We start from the raw sequence: 17691 nt of genomic DNA, 5'->3' as shown, positions 1-17691 counted from the left end.
AGTACGAGGGCCTAGAGGGGAAGCGGGAATCTCCGCCGCTCAGTGCCCGGCACCGGTTTGGGCTTGTCCTGTCTCGGTTGGGCCAGCCTCGTCAGCGCTTATGGCCGAAGGTGGGGGTGGGAAAGGGCAGAGCTGAAAATTTGGGGACACGAGTAGTCTGGGCCAGGCGCGGGGTGAGTCAAGCTGGTCTCACACGTGTACACACTCATGGTCTCTCTCTCTCACACACACACACACACACACACACACACACACACTGTCCCGAATCTTCCCTCAGTCCGTCCTGTCCTTGCTGGAACTTCGGCGACTCCTGGCGGACAAACACACGACACGTGGGAGATGTACAGACAGGGCCGGCAGAGAAAGAACTAAGAGCAGCAGAGACACTGAGACGGAGACAGACCGACAGCTGGAGTAATGGGGCACACCGGGCGTAGCCTCGCCTCAGCCCCGGGCTATCCCAACACCTCCCCCCCTTCCCAGCCAGCTGCCTGTAACTAAGCAGAGCTGCCCCAACCCGTAGCCTCCCCTTCCCTTGGGGCTAAGATTTGGGTCCACTGGGGGAGTCTCCGTTGCTGTCTGTGCGGACTCCCTTTCTAAGAGTCTTTTCCGGGGAGCTGAGCGCGGGGCGGGGGGCAGGGGGAGAGGGAGCCGCGGGAGGGACGACTCCACCGAGTCGTCCATGGGTTGGGTTTGCCAAACAACTTTTTCAAATCTCCCTCTCTCAGGAGTCGAACCCTCGAGCTTTTCTGTGTCCCCCAATTGTTTCTGAAGCCCTGTCAGTGCAAAATTCCTGCTTAAGGTGTTTGGAAAGGGGCAAACTTTTCAGTGCCTGGAAGGGGCAGTCAGAAAGAGATGAAGGTAGATGGGTGGCTGGCTGCCAGCCCGGAGGATAAGCTTGTTTCCGAGTGGGAAGGACAAGACTCTCCCCCCCCCCCCCACTGTCCTTGGGTCACCATCTCAAACAGCTCAGCATCCCTAGGGAACCACTAGGGGAGGGACAAGCGGCGGGGGATATTGGCGTTCTCTGGGAGTTAGGTATAGGGTATTCTCAGGTCCCACATCCCAAAGCCCCACGAGTACTAGTCCTTTCAGTCTAGGATCTGAGACATCTTGGCACTAGGGAAAGAATGCTGGATTTAAATAACCTTGAGATCTCTCAAACCTCCCCCCACTCCAGTTCTTTCTCAATTCAGCTATCAAAGTGATCTTCCTAAAATGCAGATCTGACCATTTCACTCCCCTAGTCTTTAAATTACAGTGACTCCTATTGCCTAAGGCATCCAATAAAAAGTGCTCTTTTTATGCTTTCCTTAGCAGATAACAAAAGATTTCGTTTCCTTTTTCTTTTTGTCAATCAATAAACTTTTATCAAGTGTTTAGGAAAGGATGCTAAGCATTGTAGGAATGTTATCTTATTTGATCCTCGAGGGCCGGGACTATTTCTTAAGTGCCTAGGTAGAATAGTAGATAGAGTACAGGATCTGGAATCAGGAAGAATGGAGTCCCAACTTGGCCTCAGATCCTTATTAGCTGTGGGAGCCTGGACATGTCACTTAACTTATTTGCCTTCTTTTTCTCATCTGCAAAATGGAGATAATAACAACACCCAGGGAAAGAAGCACGGAGGGCAATTGTGAGGATGAAATGAGATAATATTTGTGGAGCACTTTACAAACCTTAGTAATTTTACCTTTCTATATATCTCCAGTGTTTGGTACAGTGCTTGGCATATGGCAAGCACTTAACAAATGTTTGTTGATGTGACCTCCCCTTCGCTTATTACTCATGTGATTTTGAGCAAGTCATTTAAATTCTCTGTTCCTCAGTTTCCTTATCTATAAAATGAGGTTTAGTCCTGTCTGACTTTTTGTGACCCCATTGGGAGTTTTCTTGGCAAAGATATTGAGTGGTTTATCATTTCCTTCTCCAACTGATTTTTACAGATGAGGAAACTGAGGTAAGTAGGGTAAAGTGATTTCCCTGGAGTCATACAGCAAGTGAGCTTCTGAAGTCGGATTTGAACTCAGGAAAATGAATCTTTTGGACTTCAGGTCCAGCACTTTGTGCACTATGGCGCCATCTAGCTACCCAAAATGAAAAGGTTGGATTAAAATGACCCCTAAATTCTCTTAAATTCTGTATCTAAGATTCTCTCTCCTCCAGGGTTGAACTAGCAATTCTGGCTCAAAATGGCTCTCCCAAACCAATGGCTATTTTTTTTAGTGTGACCACTGATACCAGCACATGTTACAAATCAGGGCTTGTTTTATTGTTTTTTGCTTTCTAGACTCAAGATTTTTTATGGGAAAATACTTTATTAATAAATAATGCAGATTAAATTTAAAAGTGAGTACATTTTTGCCTCTGAGAGCCATTTACCTCTGTTAACCTTCTCTCCCAGTGTCTTAATCTGCTCTTAAGTTATAAAATCTTACAGTTGGAAGAAATCTTAAAGATAATTCAATCCAGCAAATCTGCCACCTACTTCATGCCTAACTCTGGAGTACTCATCTTTTTTTCCCTGCCAAACCACACAAACCTTATCTAATTTCCTTCTCTTCCCTTTTCTACAGGGTCTCTGCCCCATCCCTACCCCAGGTATTCTCTCACTGAATTTCCCCTTGCTTAAGTCACACTTGGAACTAGGCAGATCAAGCCCCTGGAAGACCAAGGGCAAAATGCCAGGAAGGTGCCAGGGTGTCAGCACCAAGAATCAATAGCTGCTTTGTCTCTGATGGAACTGACCTCCTTAACCTCCATTCCTCCCTTTGGCCACACCCTGGGTAGGTGGGTGGGGAACCCCTGCAGGGACTAGGAGCTCTAGAGATCTCCGTACCAGGAAATAAATGGACAGAAAACTAGAATGGGGAAAGAGGTGGAGATAAGAATTATTCCATTCTTGATCCCTGCTCAAAGCAAAAGTAATTCAAGGGGTGTGAGCTCCGAGTTCTGAAGGAGTGCTAACTCTTTTTCTTGAGTGAGAAATATGTAGTTTAAAAAGTATAGAGCAGAGTTAGATTCTAGGTCCAAGTCTGCTACTAATTGGCCTGTTTCAAGACCATGGGCAAGTCACTTCCTGTCTCTAGCCCGTGTGCTCATCTTTAAAATGAAGATGGACTAAGTCCCTTTATCATTCTTCGCTTTCCTCAGATTCTTCTTGCTCAGATCAAAGAAAGCTTCTAGAGTAGTCTGTGTCTGAAGAAGCAGGATATTAGGGGTAGGACATCCCATCACTTTTGCCATATCTCCCTCAGGCACTTCCAACGGTTATTTTCCTTTCTTTGTCTCTCTCCACGAATCTCTGTCATAAATGATTTTGATAAGTTGGATATTTAGCATTATGAGACTACCTGCCAGCTAGGGGAGAGAATAGGGAAGAGGGGAAAATTTGGAACAAAAGGCTTTGCAAAAGTCAACATTGTAAAAATTACCCATGCATATGCTTTGTAAATAAAAAGCTTTAATAATAAAAAAAAAAAAAAGAAAGAAAAGTTTACAGTTGGAAGGGACTACAAAGATCATTTCATCCAACTTTCTTCACAGATGGAAAAAATCTGAGCACCCTAAAAGATGAAGTAATTTGCCTGCCTGAAATCACATAGAAAATAGGAATCTGAATTCCAACTCAAGTCTTCTGACTCTAAATACAGTGGATGGCCCTTCCACATCTGGACTTGCCTCATGGAGGTTTTGATATATTGCAGGTTGACATAAGAAATTAAATGGGAATTTTGGGGGAATTTTAAAGAAGCCACAGGTGATACTTCAAGACTAACAGACTATACAGAAATGTATATGTATATGTTTTGTGTAACATTAACATAGTTTATCTTTTAATACCATGATAATTCAGACTTCCCTAGTATGAAATGAGGGTCAAAATATTTTACAAAGATATTCCAGATCAAGAGGGTGCTATGGCCCTAATACCCTGGGATGTGGAAGGGATATTTGGATATTACTTAAGTATAATAAAATAGAATAGAATATTGCTTGAGTAGTGTATAAGCAAATCCACTGTATTTGGAGTCAGAAGATGTGAATTTGAATATAGATTCCTTGCTACTTTAACTTAATGGCAGCTAGGTGGTTCACAGGTTAGAACACTGGTTTTGGAGCCAGAAAGACTCATCTTCATGAGTTAAATCCAGCCTCAGATGCTAGCTAGCTGTATGACCATGGGCAAGTCACTTAACCCTGTTTGCCTCAGTTTCCCCATCTGGAAAATGAACTGGAGAAGGAAATGGCAAATCACTCTGCCAAGAAAACTCCAAATGGAGTCTGATAAAAATTAGGCAGGAATGAAAAACAAAATAACAACAACCTTAACTTAATCCCATAATTCCCTATTTTTAATTTTTACCCATCTTTCTTCATTTTCCTTTAGAGTCAATCATAGTGTCCCAACTTCTAACCCTAGCATTCAAGGCTATTCAAGGCCTATCACCAACTTATCCTTCTAGATTTATCTCCTGCTGCTTTTACTTTGTGATCTCTCCTATCAGTCAATCAACATTTATTAAGCACCTACTAGGTGCCAGGCATTGTGCTAAATGCTACAGATATGAAGAGAAGCAAAGGTGCCTGCCCTCAAAGAGCTTACAGTCTGAAGGAGGAGTCAACAAATAAGCAAATATATTCAATAAGAGCTATGCACATGATAAAAAAAGAAATAGATAGCGGAAGGTGCTACAATTTAGAAGAGTTGGGGAAGGTTTTCTATAGGAGACAGGATTTTATTCGGGACTTAAAGGAAGCCATAGTGAATTTAGCTCACTGTCTTGAACATGCTCAGTGCCTTGCCCACCTTAGCTAATATCAGCTCTCCAGTGCCCCTGACTGGAGAGCCAGTGCTCTCCACCACCTAGCTACTATTTATATTTTGTGCTATAGGCTTATTTCATAAATAAGGAGAGGTTATGATTTAACTAGACTCAAATAGATAAGTAATCCTGTAAGGCAGGATTTGAATCCAGATCCTTCAGAGCCAGTGCTCTTTCCATTGAACCTTTTTTTTTTTTCTTTCTTTCTTTTTTTTTTTTTTCCTGAGTGCTTATTTGTCCCTTTCCTGGAACTCCTCTAGCATCAGCTCTCTTGTCCTTCATTTAGCTAACAGTGTGGTGTGAACTATGTAAACACAGAATGTAGAATTAGAAGACTTGGCTTCCCTTCCCAGCTTGGTCACTAACTTGCCTTGTAAATCTACCATTTATTTAACCTCCCTGGGGTTTACTTTTCTCTTCTGTTTAATGAGAGCATTAGCCTAAGTTGGGTGTGTTTAACCTATTAGTTGTATGTACCTCATTGGCAGTCTGGTGAACCCCTTCTCAGAATGACAAGCTTTTTAAAATTCAAAATTGAGACAGGCGCAGCTAGGTGGCGCAGTGGATACAGCACCAGCCCTGAATTCAGGAGGACCCGAGTTCAAATTCCATCTGTGTGACCCTGGGCAAGTCACTTAACCCCAGCTTCAGAAAAACAAACAAGTAAAATTCATAATTTAAGGAAATACTGAAGTTATTATTGTTAAACATTGAATCTAGAACTTGGTTTTCGAGATCAGAAGCCAGGGGTGTTGAACATAGGATCCATGATCTTAATAGATCTATAAACTTAGGGAAAAATTAAAAAAAAAAAAAAAAGACAATAATAACTAGTATTTATAGAGCACTTTATAAACATTATTTCATTTGATCTTTTTCTTAGATAATCAGGATCTTAGCCAAGGTCATTTAGCTAGATTTCAAGTCAGGTCCTCTTGACTCTAGGGCTAGTGGATAGACCACTGCACCACCTAGATGTCCCTTCATTTGATCTTCACAACAAACCTGCAAATAGGTGCTATTATTCCCATTTTTACAGATGAGGAAACTAAGGCAGTCAGAGACAAAATTAATCCCAGAAAGCATCTGAGGCCAAATTTGACTTACAGTTTTGCTGACTCCAGGGCCTGGAGTTCTATCCACTGTACCTCCAATACTTACTACCCTGCTTGTAGTCATTTATTGTAGGAGTTATACATGCCTTCTAATTTTTTAGACCAAAGGCAGGAACCCTCTTCTAATTTCTAGTGTTCCCCACAGTAACAAACAACTGCTTGCTTCTTAGGCATGTAGTAAATACTTCATATCCAATATGTCCTATTCCTTCACCAAACTGACTCTTCTTACTTCCATGTCCAGTGGATAGAGTGCTGGACCTGTAGTCAGGAAGAAGTGAATTCACATCTTCTGTGTGACCACGGCAAATCATTTAAATCTTGACTGCCTGTTTTATCAACTGTAAAATGGGGGTAACTGTACCCACCTGTGTGGGTTATAGTGAGAATCAAGAGACATTGGCAAATCTGTGCTCAGCCCCTGTATCAGGCACTAATATAGATGCTGATTTCCCCCCCTTCCCCTCATTTCTCTAATATGAAGTCTCCAAATCAGGCTTATTTCCCCCTGCCCCAGACCTAGTACAAAATATAATTTCTTTTTACATTTGAAAGTACTAAATTTGGAATCAGAGGTTCTGGGTTTTAAGACTTTTTTTTTTTCCTGCTCCTGCTTCCTCCCTCCCTCTTTCAGTGCTTTGGGGGAAAAAAAAAGTGGGTAAGTGCTCTAGAGTTCCAGCCAGCTCTCTAAATCCATATATCATATTTACTATTTCACGCTTGCTTTTCACCTAGAATGCCTACTGTGCCTTCCCTCTAGGAATCCAAACCAAAGTTGACCCACGGAATCTGCATGAGACCTCCCACCCAGTCTTCATGCTTTCTATATACTCCTTGTCTTCCGCAATGAGTTGTCAGTTGATCATATCTGCATCTCCCTCCCAGTGGCCAACGGAAGACCCCGAAACCTCCTCCTTCAGAGATGCTTAATCAGAAAAGGAGGGTAATTGCCCAAAGGGCTTTCTACCCTTCCCTTAATTTCTTTTCCCGCTCTCTCATACACTGATATTCAAGGAAGTGCGTGCGCGCGCGCGCACGCACGCACACACACACACACACACACACACACACACACACAGAAATTATGTTGTTTTTATCTGGAGTTTATTTTTTTTAGACTAAGAGCAGAGTATGAAAGTCACAGCCAAAGCACTTGAAAAAGGTCCCGGAGGAGAGGGGCGGGGCCGGGGGAGGGGAAATTTAAGGGTTGGGTCCCGGTCTCTGGGGGGGTTGTTGTTGTCTCACGGTCTCCAAAAGTGTCTGTGCGTTGCATAGGTCGTGTCTTCACAGAAGACAAACGAGGGGCCAGGGGTGGCTCCCAGGGTAGGGGCCGGGCCTGGTAGGGAAGGGGTCCAAAGCTGGAGGGGAAGGTTCAAGAAGGGACCGGGGGGTTAGGAAGGGAAAGGGACTCTGTCTGTCTGTACATTATATATAGAGATATAGAGACTGTACATGCCCACCTGCCACCCGAGCCACCCTTGTTCATTTGCCCTCACCCGCCCCCACCCCCCAGGGTGACTACTTGTAAACTTGATCTCCATCCAAACCACGATCCTGGGATGAGGTGGGATAGGGTGGGGGCAGGGGAGGGGAACGTGCTTATTGCTGTAAACAGGGGGAGGGGGCAGCAGGCAGTGCCCACCCCCTCACCCACTAGTCCCCTCCCCCATAGGGGGCCTGGCTCTGCCCCTGGAGGGGAGGAACAAATTTGTCTCCCAGACTCCGAATTGCTCTTTCTGGAATTTAGCTGGGGTCTCTCTTGGAGGAAGGAAGGACAGGGCACCAGGGGGCAGGGAGGAGGGCACCGGGAGGAGGCAGGAAGCCGGGCACTGCCCAAACCCCCTTCTCCCCCCCAATTTGGTACCGAATATCTCCAGAGCCACAAGGCAGGCCCCAGGCCGACCTGGGGGTCTCGCTAACAGGACGCCTGGAGTGCCCGGCCCTTAGCGTGGCGCAGGGGAGGGGTGGGCACCGCCAGCCAAGGGGCTCCCCCACATCCAGCCGGGGAAGAAAGTTCCCTCCAGAAAGGTGGCGGTGGTTCGGCTGCTCCTCCCACCAGCCCCGCCCTCCGCCTCTCCCTGCTCGGGAGCGGAGCTAGGAGGCCAAGAGCGTCATGAGGAAAAAGGCGATGGCCACGGCCAGGGGCAGGTGTTCCCGCTTGGGGCTCGTCCCGCTGATGCTCTTCTCCAGCTTGGGCACCTGGGGGTTTTCTCCCTCAAAGTCCTCTGTGGATAAACACGCGGGTGAGGGCCGGGCCTGGGGGAGAGCAGCGGGACGCGGCAGCGGGGTAGCAGCAGAGCAAGGGAAACGCCCACCCGCGGGTGATGGGGGGAGGGGCGCTAAACCCTCGGAGGGCGGGGGGAGGGGGGCGCATGCAAAGGTGAGCCGGCGGGGAAGGCACCAGTGAGGGTGGGGCTGCAGTTCCAGCAGTGGCCACCAGAGGGCGCTGCGCAGACTCACCCAGCACGTTGATCTTCACATTGGGGCCCATGGTGAACTGGGGGAGGGTGGGGATCGGCTTCTCCCCGGAGTGCGACGCTGCGGGGTGGGGTGGGGGATGGGGAAGAGAGGAGGGGAGCGCGTCAGGGCCAGGACCCCCTTCCCCTCCGCTACAGCTGGGGGATAAGCTCCTCCCCAGGGCTGCCTCTGCCCCCGCCCCCAGGAAGCTGGGGGTGCCCCAAAGCGGGGGAGCCGGGGAGCGGGAGCCGGCTGACGCCGGAGGAGGAATACTCACTGGAGGCGCAGCACACGAACACCTTCATCTTCAGACACTTCCAGTGCAGGTTGTGGGTGGGCGTTGCTGAGGGAGGAGACAGACCCAGCTGGACTCCCCGCCACTCCCGGGCTGGAAAAGCCCCCTCCTCCCCTCCCTCTGGCCGAACCAGGCCGGCATCTGTGCAGTTCCCTCGGTGGCGCTGGACACGCCGTCCCCCACGAAACCTCAGCGGGAGCAGCTTCACCCTCTGTTCTGTTCTCACTTATGCCCCTGGCCCCCTCCCCCCCAGCTCCGGCCTTGTCACTCACAGCTGCCCCTCCCCTACCTCCCATCCCGGAGTAAGTGCCCCGACGGCGACAGCCTCGCCCCAAGGCGCAGCTTCTCCGCGCGCTGGGGGCAGTCCCGAACGCGGACCCTGACTTTTCCTACACCTGGCCCTTGCGCTGTCACTCACAGCCTCGAGGCCCCGCCCTCAAACTCAACTTTTAGAAATTGCCACTTGGAGGACCTGCTTTCTCCCTCTTCCCATGCCCCGCCCGTCCCATGCAGGAGCTGTCACTCACAGATGTAGTAGTACTCGTGGCCTGCGTGGAACTCGTAGCCCAGTGAGAAGGCGCTGTAGCGCTGGAACTTCTCCGAGAACTTGATGGGGCTGTGGGGAGCGTGGGGTCGGTTGCATTCCCAGCGCTTAAAACCCTGGCTGGCGTTGCAGGTCCGGTAGCCGCTTCGGCTCACCATGTACAGCACGTACTGCTCCGCCCCGCCCCCGGGGCCCGGGCCTGCTCCCGGGCCGGAGCCCGAGCTGTTGTAGTGCGGGCAGTAGATGTCCAGGTAATCGTTCACATTCACCTGCACCGTGTAACCGTCTCGCCGCAGGCTGCAGGGCGAAGGGAAGTGGTCAGAATCTAAGCCCCATTCCCCCATCTCCCCCTCCCCCCCCCCCCCCCGGTCACACTCCGGCTCCCGGGACCTTTCCGTCCATCCATCCTTTCTCCGTATTTCTCACCATCCCCCCCTTTTCTCACAGTATTCTCTTCTTCCTCCCTCCCCCCACGATCGCCCACCCTCCCCAATGCTAGCACCCTCGCAGTCCTCCAATGGCCTCGCTATCCTTTTCCAATGCTTCTCAGTCGCCCGGCCTAACCGCTCTGTAACCCTCCCTTTCACCGATATTCCTCATCCCTCCCTTCCAGTACTCTTCAACTAGTGTCTCCTTCTCATAACCCTTCTTCCCTTCCCCTCGGTGTCCCCCAGAATCTTCCCCTCCCCTAAAGTTAACCCAGCACCTGCCCATCTCCCCAGAGTCTTCTCCGCTCGGTCTTTCCCCTGCTGACCCAGCCTCTCCCCTTTCTTCGGCTAATCCGGGTCTGCCCCCAGGCCTGCCCATCAGCGCAGCATTGTTCTAGTCCCTTCCCTTCTTCCGGAGTCCCCCACTCCCTGCTCCTCTGCCCTTAATGTCCCCCAACTCTGGCGGCCTCAGTCCGGGTCTTCTCTGCCCCTCCCTCAGAGTCCCTCAGACCTTCTTTCCTCTGTCCCTTCCCGGCTCCGTCCCCCTCCGTCCTTCCCACTCTTCTTCCCCTCTTCATCATCCAACTTTTCCCCTCTGTCCCTGCGCCTCTCCCCATTGTCTCTCACCCCACCTTCCCGTATCTGCCTAGCCCCATATTCTACACTTAAACAATGTTTTTCTACTTTCTTTCCCCAGGATCCCTGCAACTCTCTTCCCTCTCCTCCAGCCCCAGCTTTTCCTCAGCTCCAATTTCTCTTCTCTCCCTTCAGCGGGACACAAGCCTCTTTCCTCAAGAAAGAGGAGCACATCTCTGCCCCCCCTGCTTTCTAGGTTCATTCATTCACTTCCAGCCTGCAGACACCACCTGGGGGCAGCAGAGGCTTAAACAATCTAAGCCCTGCCCACTAAAGGGAGTATGTGCAAGGGGGAAAACATGTGCGTTGGTTACCATGGCAACGAAGCAGGCCCAGGCGACTCCCAGGCATACCCATCCCCCATAGTACACCTGGGGGACCCAGGAGGCTTTGGGGCGGGAGGGTGAGGTTCCCCACCATGTCCCTCTGAAGGACACCTTTCTTACCCAGCACACCTTTCACACTTGCCACTTTCTGGTATCAGATTGAGCCTGCCTCCAACATACACGCATAAGCCTCATGTATGCACATGTATTAGTCCTAGGGCAGATACACAAATATGTTCAGCATCCAGTGTTTGCCCCACCAGAAGCTGCATGGAAGCTAAATCTTCTGTGAGATGTGCCTGATATGCTGACAGCCCTAGCTCTCCTGCACTGGCCCTCTCCACCTCCTACCTCTTGCTAGTTGATACACACTCTCAAGGAGCTCCTGCCCTATTTTCCCTCAGCTCCTTCTTCTGGTGTTTCCTCTCACACCCTTTTGTCCCACAAAGGGATTTATTACCCTGACTGAGGACCAAACAGTCCAAGGGATGGACTTGACTTAGCTTCATCCTTAACTATCAAAGCTCCTGTTTCACACTCTATTCCTCGTCCCAAACTGAGCATAGTTGCCCCTCCACTAATAGTTCCAAACAGAAAAATATGTGAGGGGCTCAGCACCCACTTGAAGAGGCTTGGTCCCTTTAAAAAGTAGGAGTTGTAAGATGACAGATTAGGACTGTAGGACATCTCTAAAGTCATGTGGTCCAAATCCCTGATTTTACAGATAAGGAAACTAAGGACTATAGAAATGAAGTTACTTGCCCAAGGTTACTTTACCCCTTAGGGATAGGGAATATTCTCTTTCTAGCAAAGAGGTTAAGGAAAGTACCTACTCAGTTGGGGACCCCAGTTCCTAAGAGATCCCCCAAACATCACAAAGCAATTCCTGGTTCCACAAATAATTAGCAGTCATTAGGGTTACAAGTTTGGAGGCCTCAGCATTAGGTGGTCCGGAGGGTGCTCCTCCCTTGCCCTACTTCTCTAGCCTTCCCATCCTACCTCTGAGCACCCTTTTTCTAGAGGTGAGGTTCCCTGCCAGTTAAAATCTATACAACATTAGGGGCACCCCTTGTGAGAAAAGCCACTACCCCCATTGAGTCATCAACTATGCCACCCTCTCCCCTTGGTTCCCACGGGGGTGATGGGTCACTCAGGCCCCTCCCTGGCCCAGGTACTTGGGTGGGCAGGAGCTCTGGCCTGGGGCACTGGGAGCAGGAAAACGGGTTTGACTGGGCAGGGCTTTCAGCCTCCGCCCAAGGGCCCTCTCCACCCCCAACCCCAGAGATTCCCTCTTCTCTCTCAGGGTTGAAGAGACATTGAGAATTTGGGGGGTGGTGTGCCAGCACTGCCCCCTCACCATGTCTCCTGCCAATTTCATCCTCATCACTACACTGGGGCCTCTGTCTTCTGGCCCCACCCAGTACCTTCATGCCCACCCCGAATCAGCTCCACCCAGTTACACCACCCCTGTACTCCACCCCCACCCCCACCTCATTCCAGCAAGTATCACTCTTCAGGTGCCTCATCTTAATTAGTGGAGCTGGCAATGAGAGCCTTATAAAAGGGGACCTAAGCAGCAGCAGTTAGCTCCCCTTATACAGAATGGGATAGAATGTAAATCTCGTTCAAAATATTCCCTAAATTTCCTCCCCCCCATCCCCACCAAGTGGGCAGTGGGCCCATCACAGTCTCCCTGTCAAAGATTTGTGTCCAATTGGCATCTGGTGGGGGAGGGGCGGGTGCCAGGCTTCCCCAGCCGCTACGCCAGGGAGGCGTAGGATTTAATTCAGCACTTTAATTGAAACTGTCAGTCCTACTCCCTTCCCAGGGTTGTGGGGAGGGGAACTGCCTTGACTACCCCCTTCCAGTTCCCAAAGAAGCTAAACTAAGCCCTCAAGGGAGCCTGGTGTGTAGGCGGGGAAGAGGGACCCAGACCCGAGCGCCTTAAAACCAATTGTTTTTATTCCACTTTTTCCTCTTCTCTTTCCTCCATGAACACCGAGAGCCCCAACATTGGGTTCTCCTAGCCCGGTACCTCTCACCTCCCCCTCTCAGATCAAGGCTAGGCACAGTCCCCTCTTGCTATACTACCTCTCACCCCATTATTTCAACCACGCAGGTCTCTGGTCATATCCAGAGAATACTTTTTTTCTTTCTACTTTCCACCTCTCCATCACTACTCCAGCATCACCTTCTATCCCTTTACTTAGAGCTATAAACCAGCTTGCGGACCACTCCCTCTATCGCCTGCCCAACTCCATGGCCACCTCTAGAGTACTGACCGTCCCCTCATCAGATTAGGGACTGAGAGACTCAAGCATTCTGACTTTCAAGCTGTGGCCCCGCCCTCACACTAAAACACTAAGATGCCCCCAGAGGGAAGTGGCGGGATGGGAGAGGCTTGGGTCTCTCCCCTCGGGGCAATTAGGGATGCACAAACAGGGCATCTAACGAGGCCAGGCTGGGCTGCGCGAGGCGAGAGGGGGCCAAGAGGATGCCTGGGGACTTGTTAAATTCCCTACACGCCCCCACCATAATAGCAAAGAAGAACTCTGGGGTGCAGAGGGGAGGAGCTGAGAAATAGGGCGACTAAAGAAAGAGAGAAGGAATACCAAAACGTCGCTCTCTCATCTGCCTACTCCGGCGTTAGGCATTGGAGCGCCGGCTCCGTTGCGCGCTCCCGCAGCAGCGCTTTCAGTTTTTCCATACAGCAGGTAGAGGCTTGGGCCACGTGCGCGCGACGTGGGGGTCTGCGCGTTCTCCCGGGTGGGAGAAGAGAGGGGGCGAGAACGCTCCCTTGGGCGCGCGTGCACGTTTAGGCGCCCTCCTATCCAACCCACCCCACCCTGGGTCGTCCCAACATCCCCGCGGGAGCATCCCAATAGAAAGGCCCCAGATCCCCGGGAGACCGTGAAGAACCTCTTCCCTGCAAAGGCTCGCCTCCCTCCCATCCTCACAGCGCCGGGTCTATGCCCCGGACTTCCCCCTACCCCGACTGGGGGCGGAGAATTAGCACCGCCCGCCCCCCACCGCCCCCTCCTCCCTGCGACAGCAGCGGCGGCGGCGAAGGTTTATTGATCTGCAGCGGCGGAGAGGAGCGGAGAGACACACAGAGACTGAAGCAGAGAGTCAGAGACAGGAGAGACAGGAACAGAAGCAAAGACAGTGGCACAGCGAGGGAAGCTGCCAGGGACATAGGAGAAGAGCCCGAGCGAGGCAGAGGTTCGCAAGCAGAGAACAGAGGCAGAAATCGGAACCGAAGCGTAGGCAAAGGTGGAGAGACCGAAACCAAGGCAGAGAAAGAGACAAGCTCGGTGTGAGATACTAATAGACACAGACCAAGAAATTGGCAGGGTTGGAAAGCCAAGAGACCGGAGCTACACACGCACAAGGATAGGAGACCCAGAGAACCCCAGCCTTGTCCTCTGCCAAACTCCTCAATTCCTGGGATTGTGGGCTACCAACAACCCACAATTGTGGGCTAGCCCACAATCTAGGTCCCTTCCATCTCCTCTTACCGCCCTCCACTTCCATACCCTTTACACATAGCCCTCTTCACTTTGGCCAGTCTGCCCAGCAGGTGCAGCCTCTGGCCAGACTGTGCCCCCACTATGGGGCACATATATAAAAGGCTTTTGGACCTAGAAACGTGTGCCTCTTTGCCCCCTGGCTGCCCACCCCCAACGTGACCTCATTAGGTGACAGACCCTCTTAACTTAACTGAAGGGGGGGGAAACTGAAGAGGGGGTGGATATAAAGACCCTTCCCACGTGACCTCTAGGGGGCGGGATAGCAAGGGCCCTCCCCACGTGACCCCCAAGGGGGCCAGAGACCCTTCCCACGTGATCCGGGGGTGGCAAATGAAGCCCCTCCCCACGTGACCCCGGGTGGAGGTGGGGGGGTGTGAGTGGGGGTGGGGGTGGGGGGGGTGGAAGCCTGTGGCTCAGTAGGGCCCCGCCCCCAAGCTCTCCTGCTCCCCGCCCCCAGCTCCCCGGCCCTCTCTTCTCCCGGCTCCGGAGCACGTCGCTCTCACGATTTATGGGGCCGCGGCTGCCGCAGTGAGGGAGCCGGGGAGCCCGGGCGCAGCGGCAACAAAGGCCGAGGGAAGCAAGGAGGGGGGGGCGGTGCCCTCCTCGCCCCTAGGACACGTTCCCCTCCTCACCCGACACTCTTCAATTCAGAGCAGCCAAGGGGAGAGCTCCCCACCTCAGCCCAAATCGCCCCCACTCCCTTCCTGGAATTATTACCTGTACTCAGGTGGGGGAGGCCCTGACCTTCCCACCACCAACCCTTTAGGATCACATCCTGCGTCCCCCCACCATTACCATCTCCTTTCAAAGCGGGCGGGCCCTTAAGGGCAGCTGGAAGACCCGAGAGCCCCCTTACCAACGCGCTCCCGACTCTCCACCAGACTCTAGAGGGGCGGAGAGGCGTGCGTGCCCAGGGGTGGGGGAGAGAAGAGAAAAGTGGGGAGGGGGAGCCATCTTATCCCCCCATCATTTCCTCTAGCCCTTAGGAGCGCTCCCTTTCTCGCTGGGGGAGGGGGCACGCCTAGACAAATGCTCCACCACTTCAGATTTCCAAGATTGTGGGGGGGGGTGTTGGCTCATCCCCACCCCACCCCCCAGTCTGACACTCCGGGCGCTAGGAGGAGGGGGAGCCGCTGAGCCCAAAACAACAAAGAACGAAGCCGCGCGAGGCAGCCCCTCCCCTGGGAGGTTGGGGGTCGGGACTGCTCTGCTCTCCAGGGCCCCCTCCCTCTAGGGCATTACGGTTTGCTCCCCAAGCCATCCTCTTCCCTTGGGCGGGGGGGGGGTAATATCCAGAGCTTCTCGCGTCGCCGCCCAGGCAGGTGTGACAGTGAGCTCCCCTTATACTTTCTCCCCCCCCTCGCGCCCCTAGGGACAGACCCCCCACCCCCACATACACACTCAACACTCAGAAGAAGGGAGGGCGATACACACAGTAGCTCCGTGGGGAGGAGGAAACAAGGGCAGCGAAGAGTGAGGGAGAAGCAAGGACTGACATACAGAACCGGGCCACACAACCACACGAAGATGAATAGCCAGGGCACAGCAGACACAGTGACAAGCCCAGCCGAAACACACAACCACAAACGCCCAGCATACACACCCGAGGAAAACATACACAACCTGACCCAGACGTACCACACACGTATCCCGGAGACCGAGACACTGACAACCGCACGAACTCAGGCATAACCACACACTTCCATTCTCCACACACATCCCTAAATGGACCCTGACCGCCCCTTCCCCAACAGGCTGACAGCCCCCTCCTGCCATCACCCCCACCCTACCCCCAGACACCATCGTCGACGCAGACACACAAATCACACACTCAGACACACGCACATTGACAGCGGCGCACGCCCGCTCACACTTAGAGGCACACACACACACACACACACACCATCTCCAAGCTGAGTGTGTTTGTGACATGACAGCCCCCCCTCCCCAACGCTTCATCCTCCATATCTCTCTATCTTTCCATTGCCCCACAGCTCTCATTCTAGAGCGAACAGCGAGTCCAGGCAAGGTACCCCAAGTCAGCGACACAACCCACACACTCAGAAGCTGACATTCACATAGACACCATAACACACATTTTTCCTGTCCTCTCGGGAAGATTCAAAGATAGAGACAACTCAACCCCCCCCCCCGTCCCTCGCCCCCCACTTTGAAGAGATGAGACAGAAAGAACCCCAAACATGGCTCTGAAACATCCTCCTAAATAAAAACAGGTCAATGGCCTTCTGAAATCTGCCTTCCCTAAGTTGGTCTCTCCTTCCAGGGCTTCCCAGACACCCCCAAATCCGGGCCCCTTGACCAAGCGCGGGGGCGGGGAAGGAGGGTGGGGATGTAGGACGGGGGCGTGCGACTCCCGCTGTGTGGTGCCGGGAGAAATGGAGAGGGAAAGGGGTTCCGGGATCTGAACAGCTTCCTTAGCACATCCCCCTACGCTACTGCTCCCCAACCTCCTAAATCAGCGCCCTCAGATACTCCCCTTGAGTCTTCCCAGACGCCCCCAGCGCCCTCTCCCTCCCTCCCTACGAACCGGCCCCGATTTCTCCAGCGCTCGCATCCCAAGAACCCGATGCCCTGCTCTCCAGGCTTCTCCACCCCGCGCGCCCCCCAATGTCTCCAGCGCCCCCTTCTTTCCGACCTACTCCGACCCCCCCTCCCAGGCCTCTCTTTGCATCCCTCCTAGACTCCTGATGCCCCTCACCCCCATCTTCCAAGATTGCCCCCGGCGCCTCCCGATCTGCCCTTCTCCGGGCCCTAGCTTCTTCCGAACCCCCGCCCTCCCCGGGGTCCCCGGGTTCCCTCGGACTCACTGCTGGTTGGAGCTGTTCCAGTACACCGCATGCCGGTTCCCCAGCGCCCCCCCGGGCCCCTGGGCCAGCAGCGGCAGCAGCGGCACGGGCACCAGCAGCAGCAGCAGCAGCAGCGGAGCCGCCGCCATCCCCGGAGCCGCCGCCGCCGCCGCCCCCCGACTGAGCTCCGCTCCCCGCTTCTCCGTTTCCCAGCTCCCTGCTGCTGCCGCCGCCGCCGCCGCCGGCCCCCGAGCCCTAGGCCACGCCCCCACCCTTCCCCCTCCGCTCGCCCGGCGCGCCCCCGACGCCCCGCCCCCGGCGCGCGCCCACCCACCCAAAGGCCCCGCCCCTCTCCTTCCCCGCCCGGGCTCGCGCGGCGCGTGGGAGATGGAGACCCGGGCTTCCCTCCCCTCTCGGGAACGCGCTCATGCTCCTCCTCCTCTTCCCCTACCTCGATTTGAGATGCTACCAAAAGGGTTTACAGACCTCCGCTTCCAAAAAGGAATTCCCCAAGGGAAGAGATTGGGAGGCTAGAAGCCAGGACTCTCTCCTCCCCTCCGGGACTGGGTGGGTCTGAGCTAATTCAAGCTTCAGCCCTAAGACTGAGCAGTTTGTCCCTCTGCTAAATTGGAAGATCTGAGTGCGGGGGGGGGGGGTGGGGGGGGGGTGGGGAGGGCCGGAGAAAACCCCAAGGTCTCTAACCTAGGAAATGACTGGGAATGGGAGA

The 17691-nt window shown here is 53.0% G+C and overlaps 1 protein-coding gene across 2 annotated transcripts; it reads right to left on the bottom strand.

Moving 5' to 3' along the window:
- Positions 1 to 7023: 7023 nt before the first annotated feature.
- EFNA3 (ephrin A3) lies at positions 7024 to 17207 on the bottom strand. Of its 2 annotated transcripts, XM_074265287.1 has the most exons (5): positions 16986 to 17207; positions 9221 to 9534; positions 8676 to 8741; positions 8402 to 8479; positions 7024 to 8166 (listed from the first exon to the last, which is right to left on the bottom strand). In XM_074265287.1, the coding sequence occupies exons 1-5, from the start codon at positions 17111 to 17113 to the stop codon at positions 8036 to 8038; spliced, it is 717 nt and encodes a 238-aa protein (XP_074121388.1). In that variant the 5' UTR covers positions 17114 to 17207; the 3' UTR covers positions 7024 to 8035. The 2 variants fall into 2 exon arrangements, with proteins under 2 accessions (XP_074121388.1, XP_074121389.1); XM_074265288.1 differs by lacking the exon at positions 8402 to 8479.
- Between the last annotated feature and the right edge of the window lie 484 nt (positions 17208 to 17691).

This window comes from Sminthopsis crassicaudata, chromosome 4 (assembly GCF_048593235.1).
Source record: "Sminthopsis crassicaudata isolate SCR6 chromosome 4, ASM4859323v1, whole genome shotgun sequence".
Classification (NCBI taxonomy): Eukaryota; Metazoa; Chordata; class Mammalia; order Dasyuromorphia; family Dasyuridae; genus Sminthopsis; species Sminthopsis crassicaudata.
Note: the sequence above shows the minus strand (reverse complement) of the source record. Positions and strands in the feature narration are given on the sequence as shown.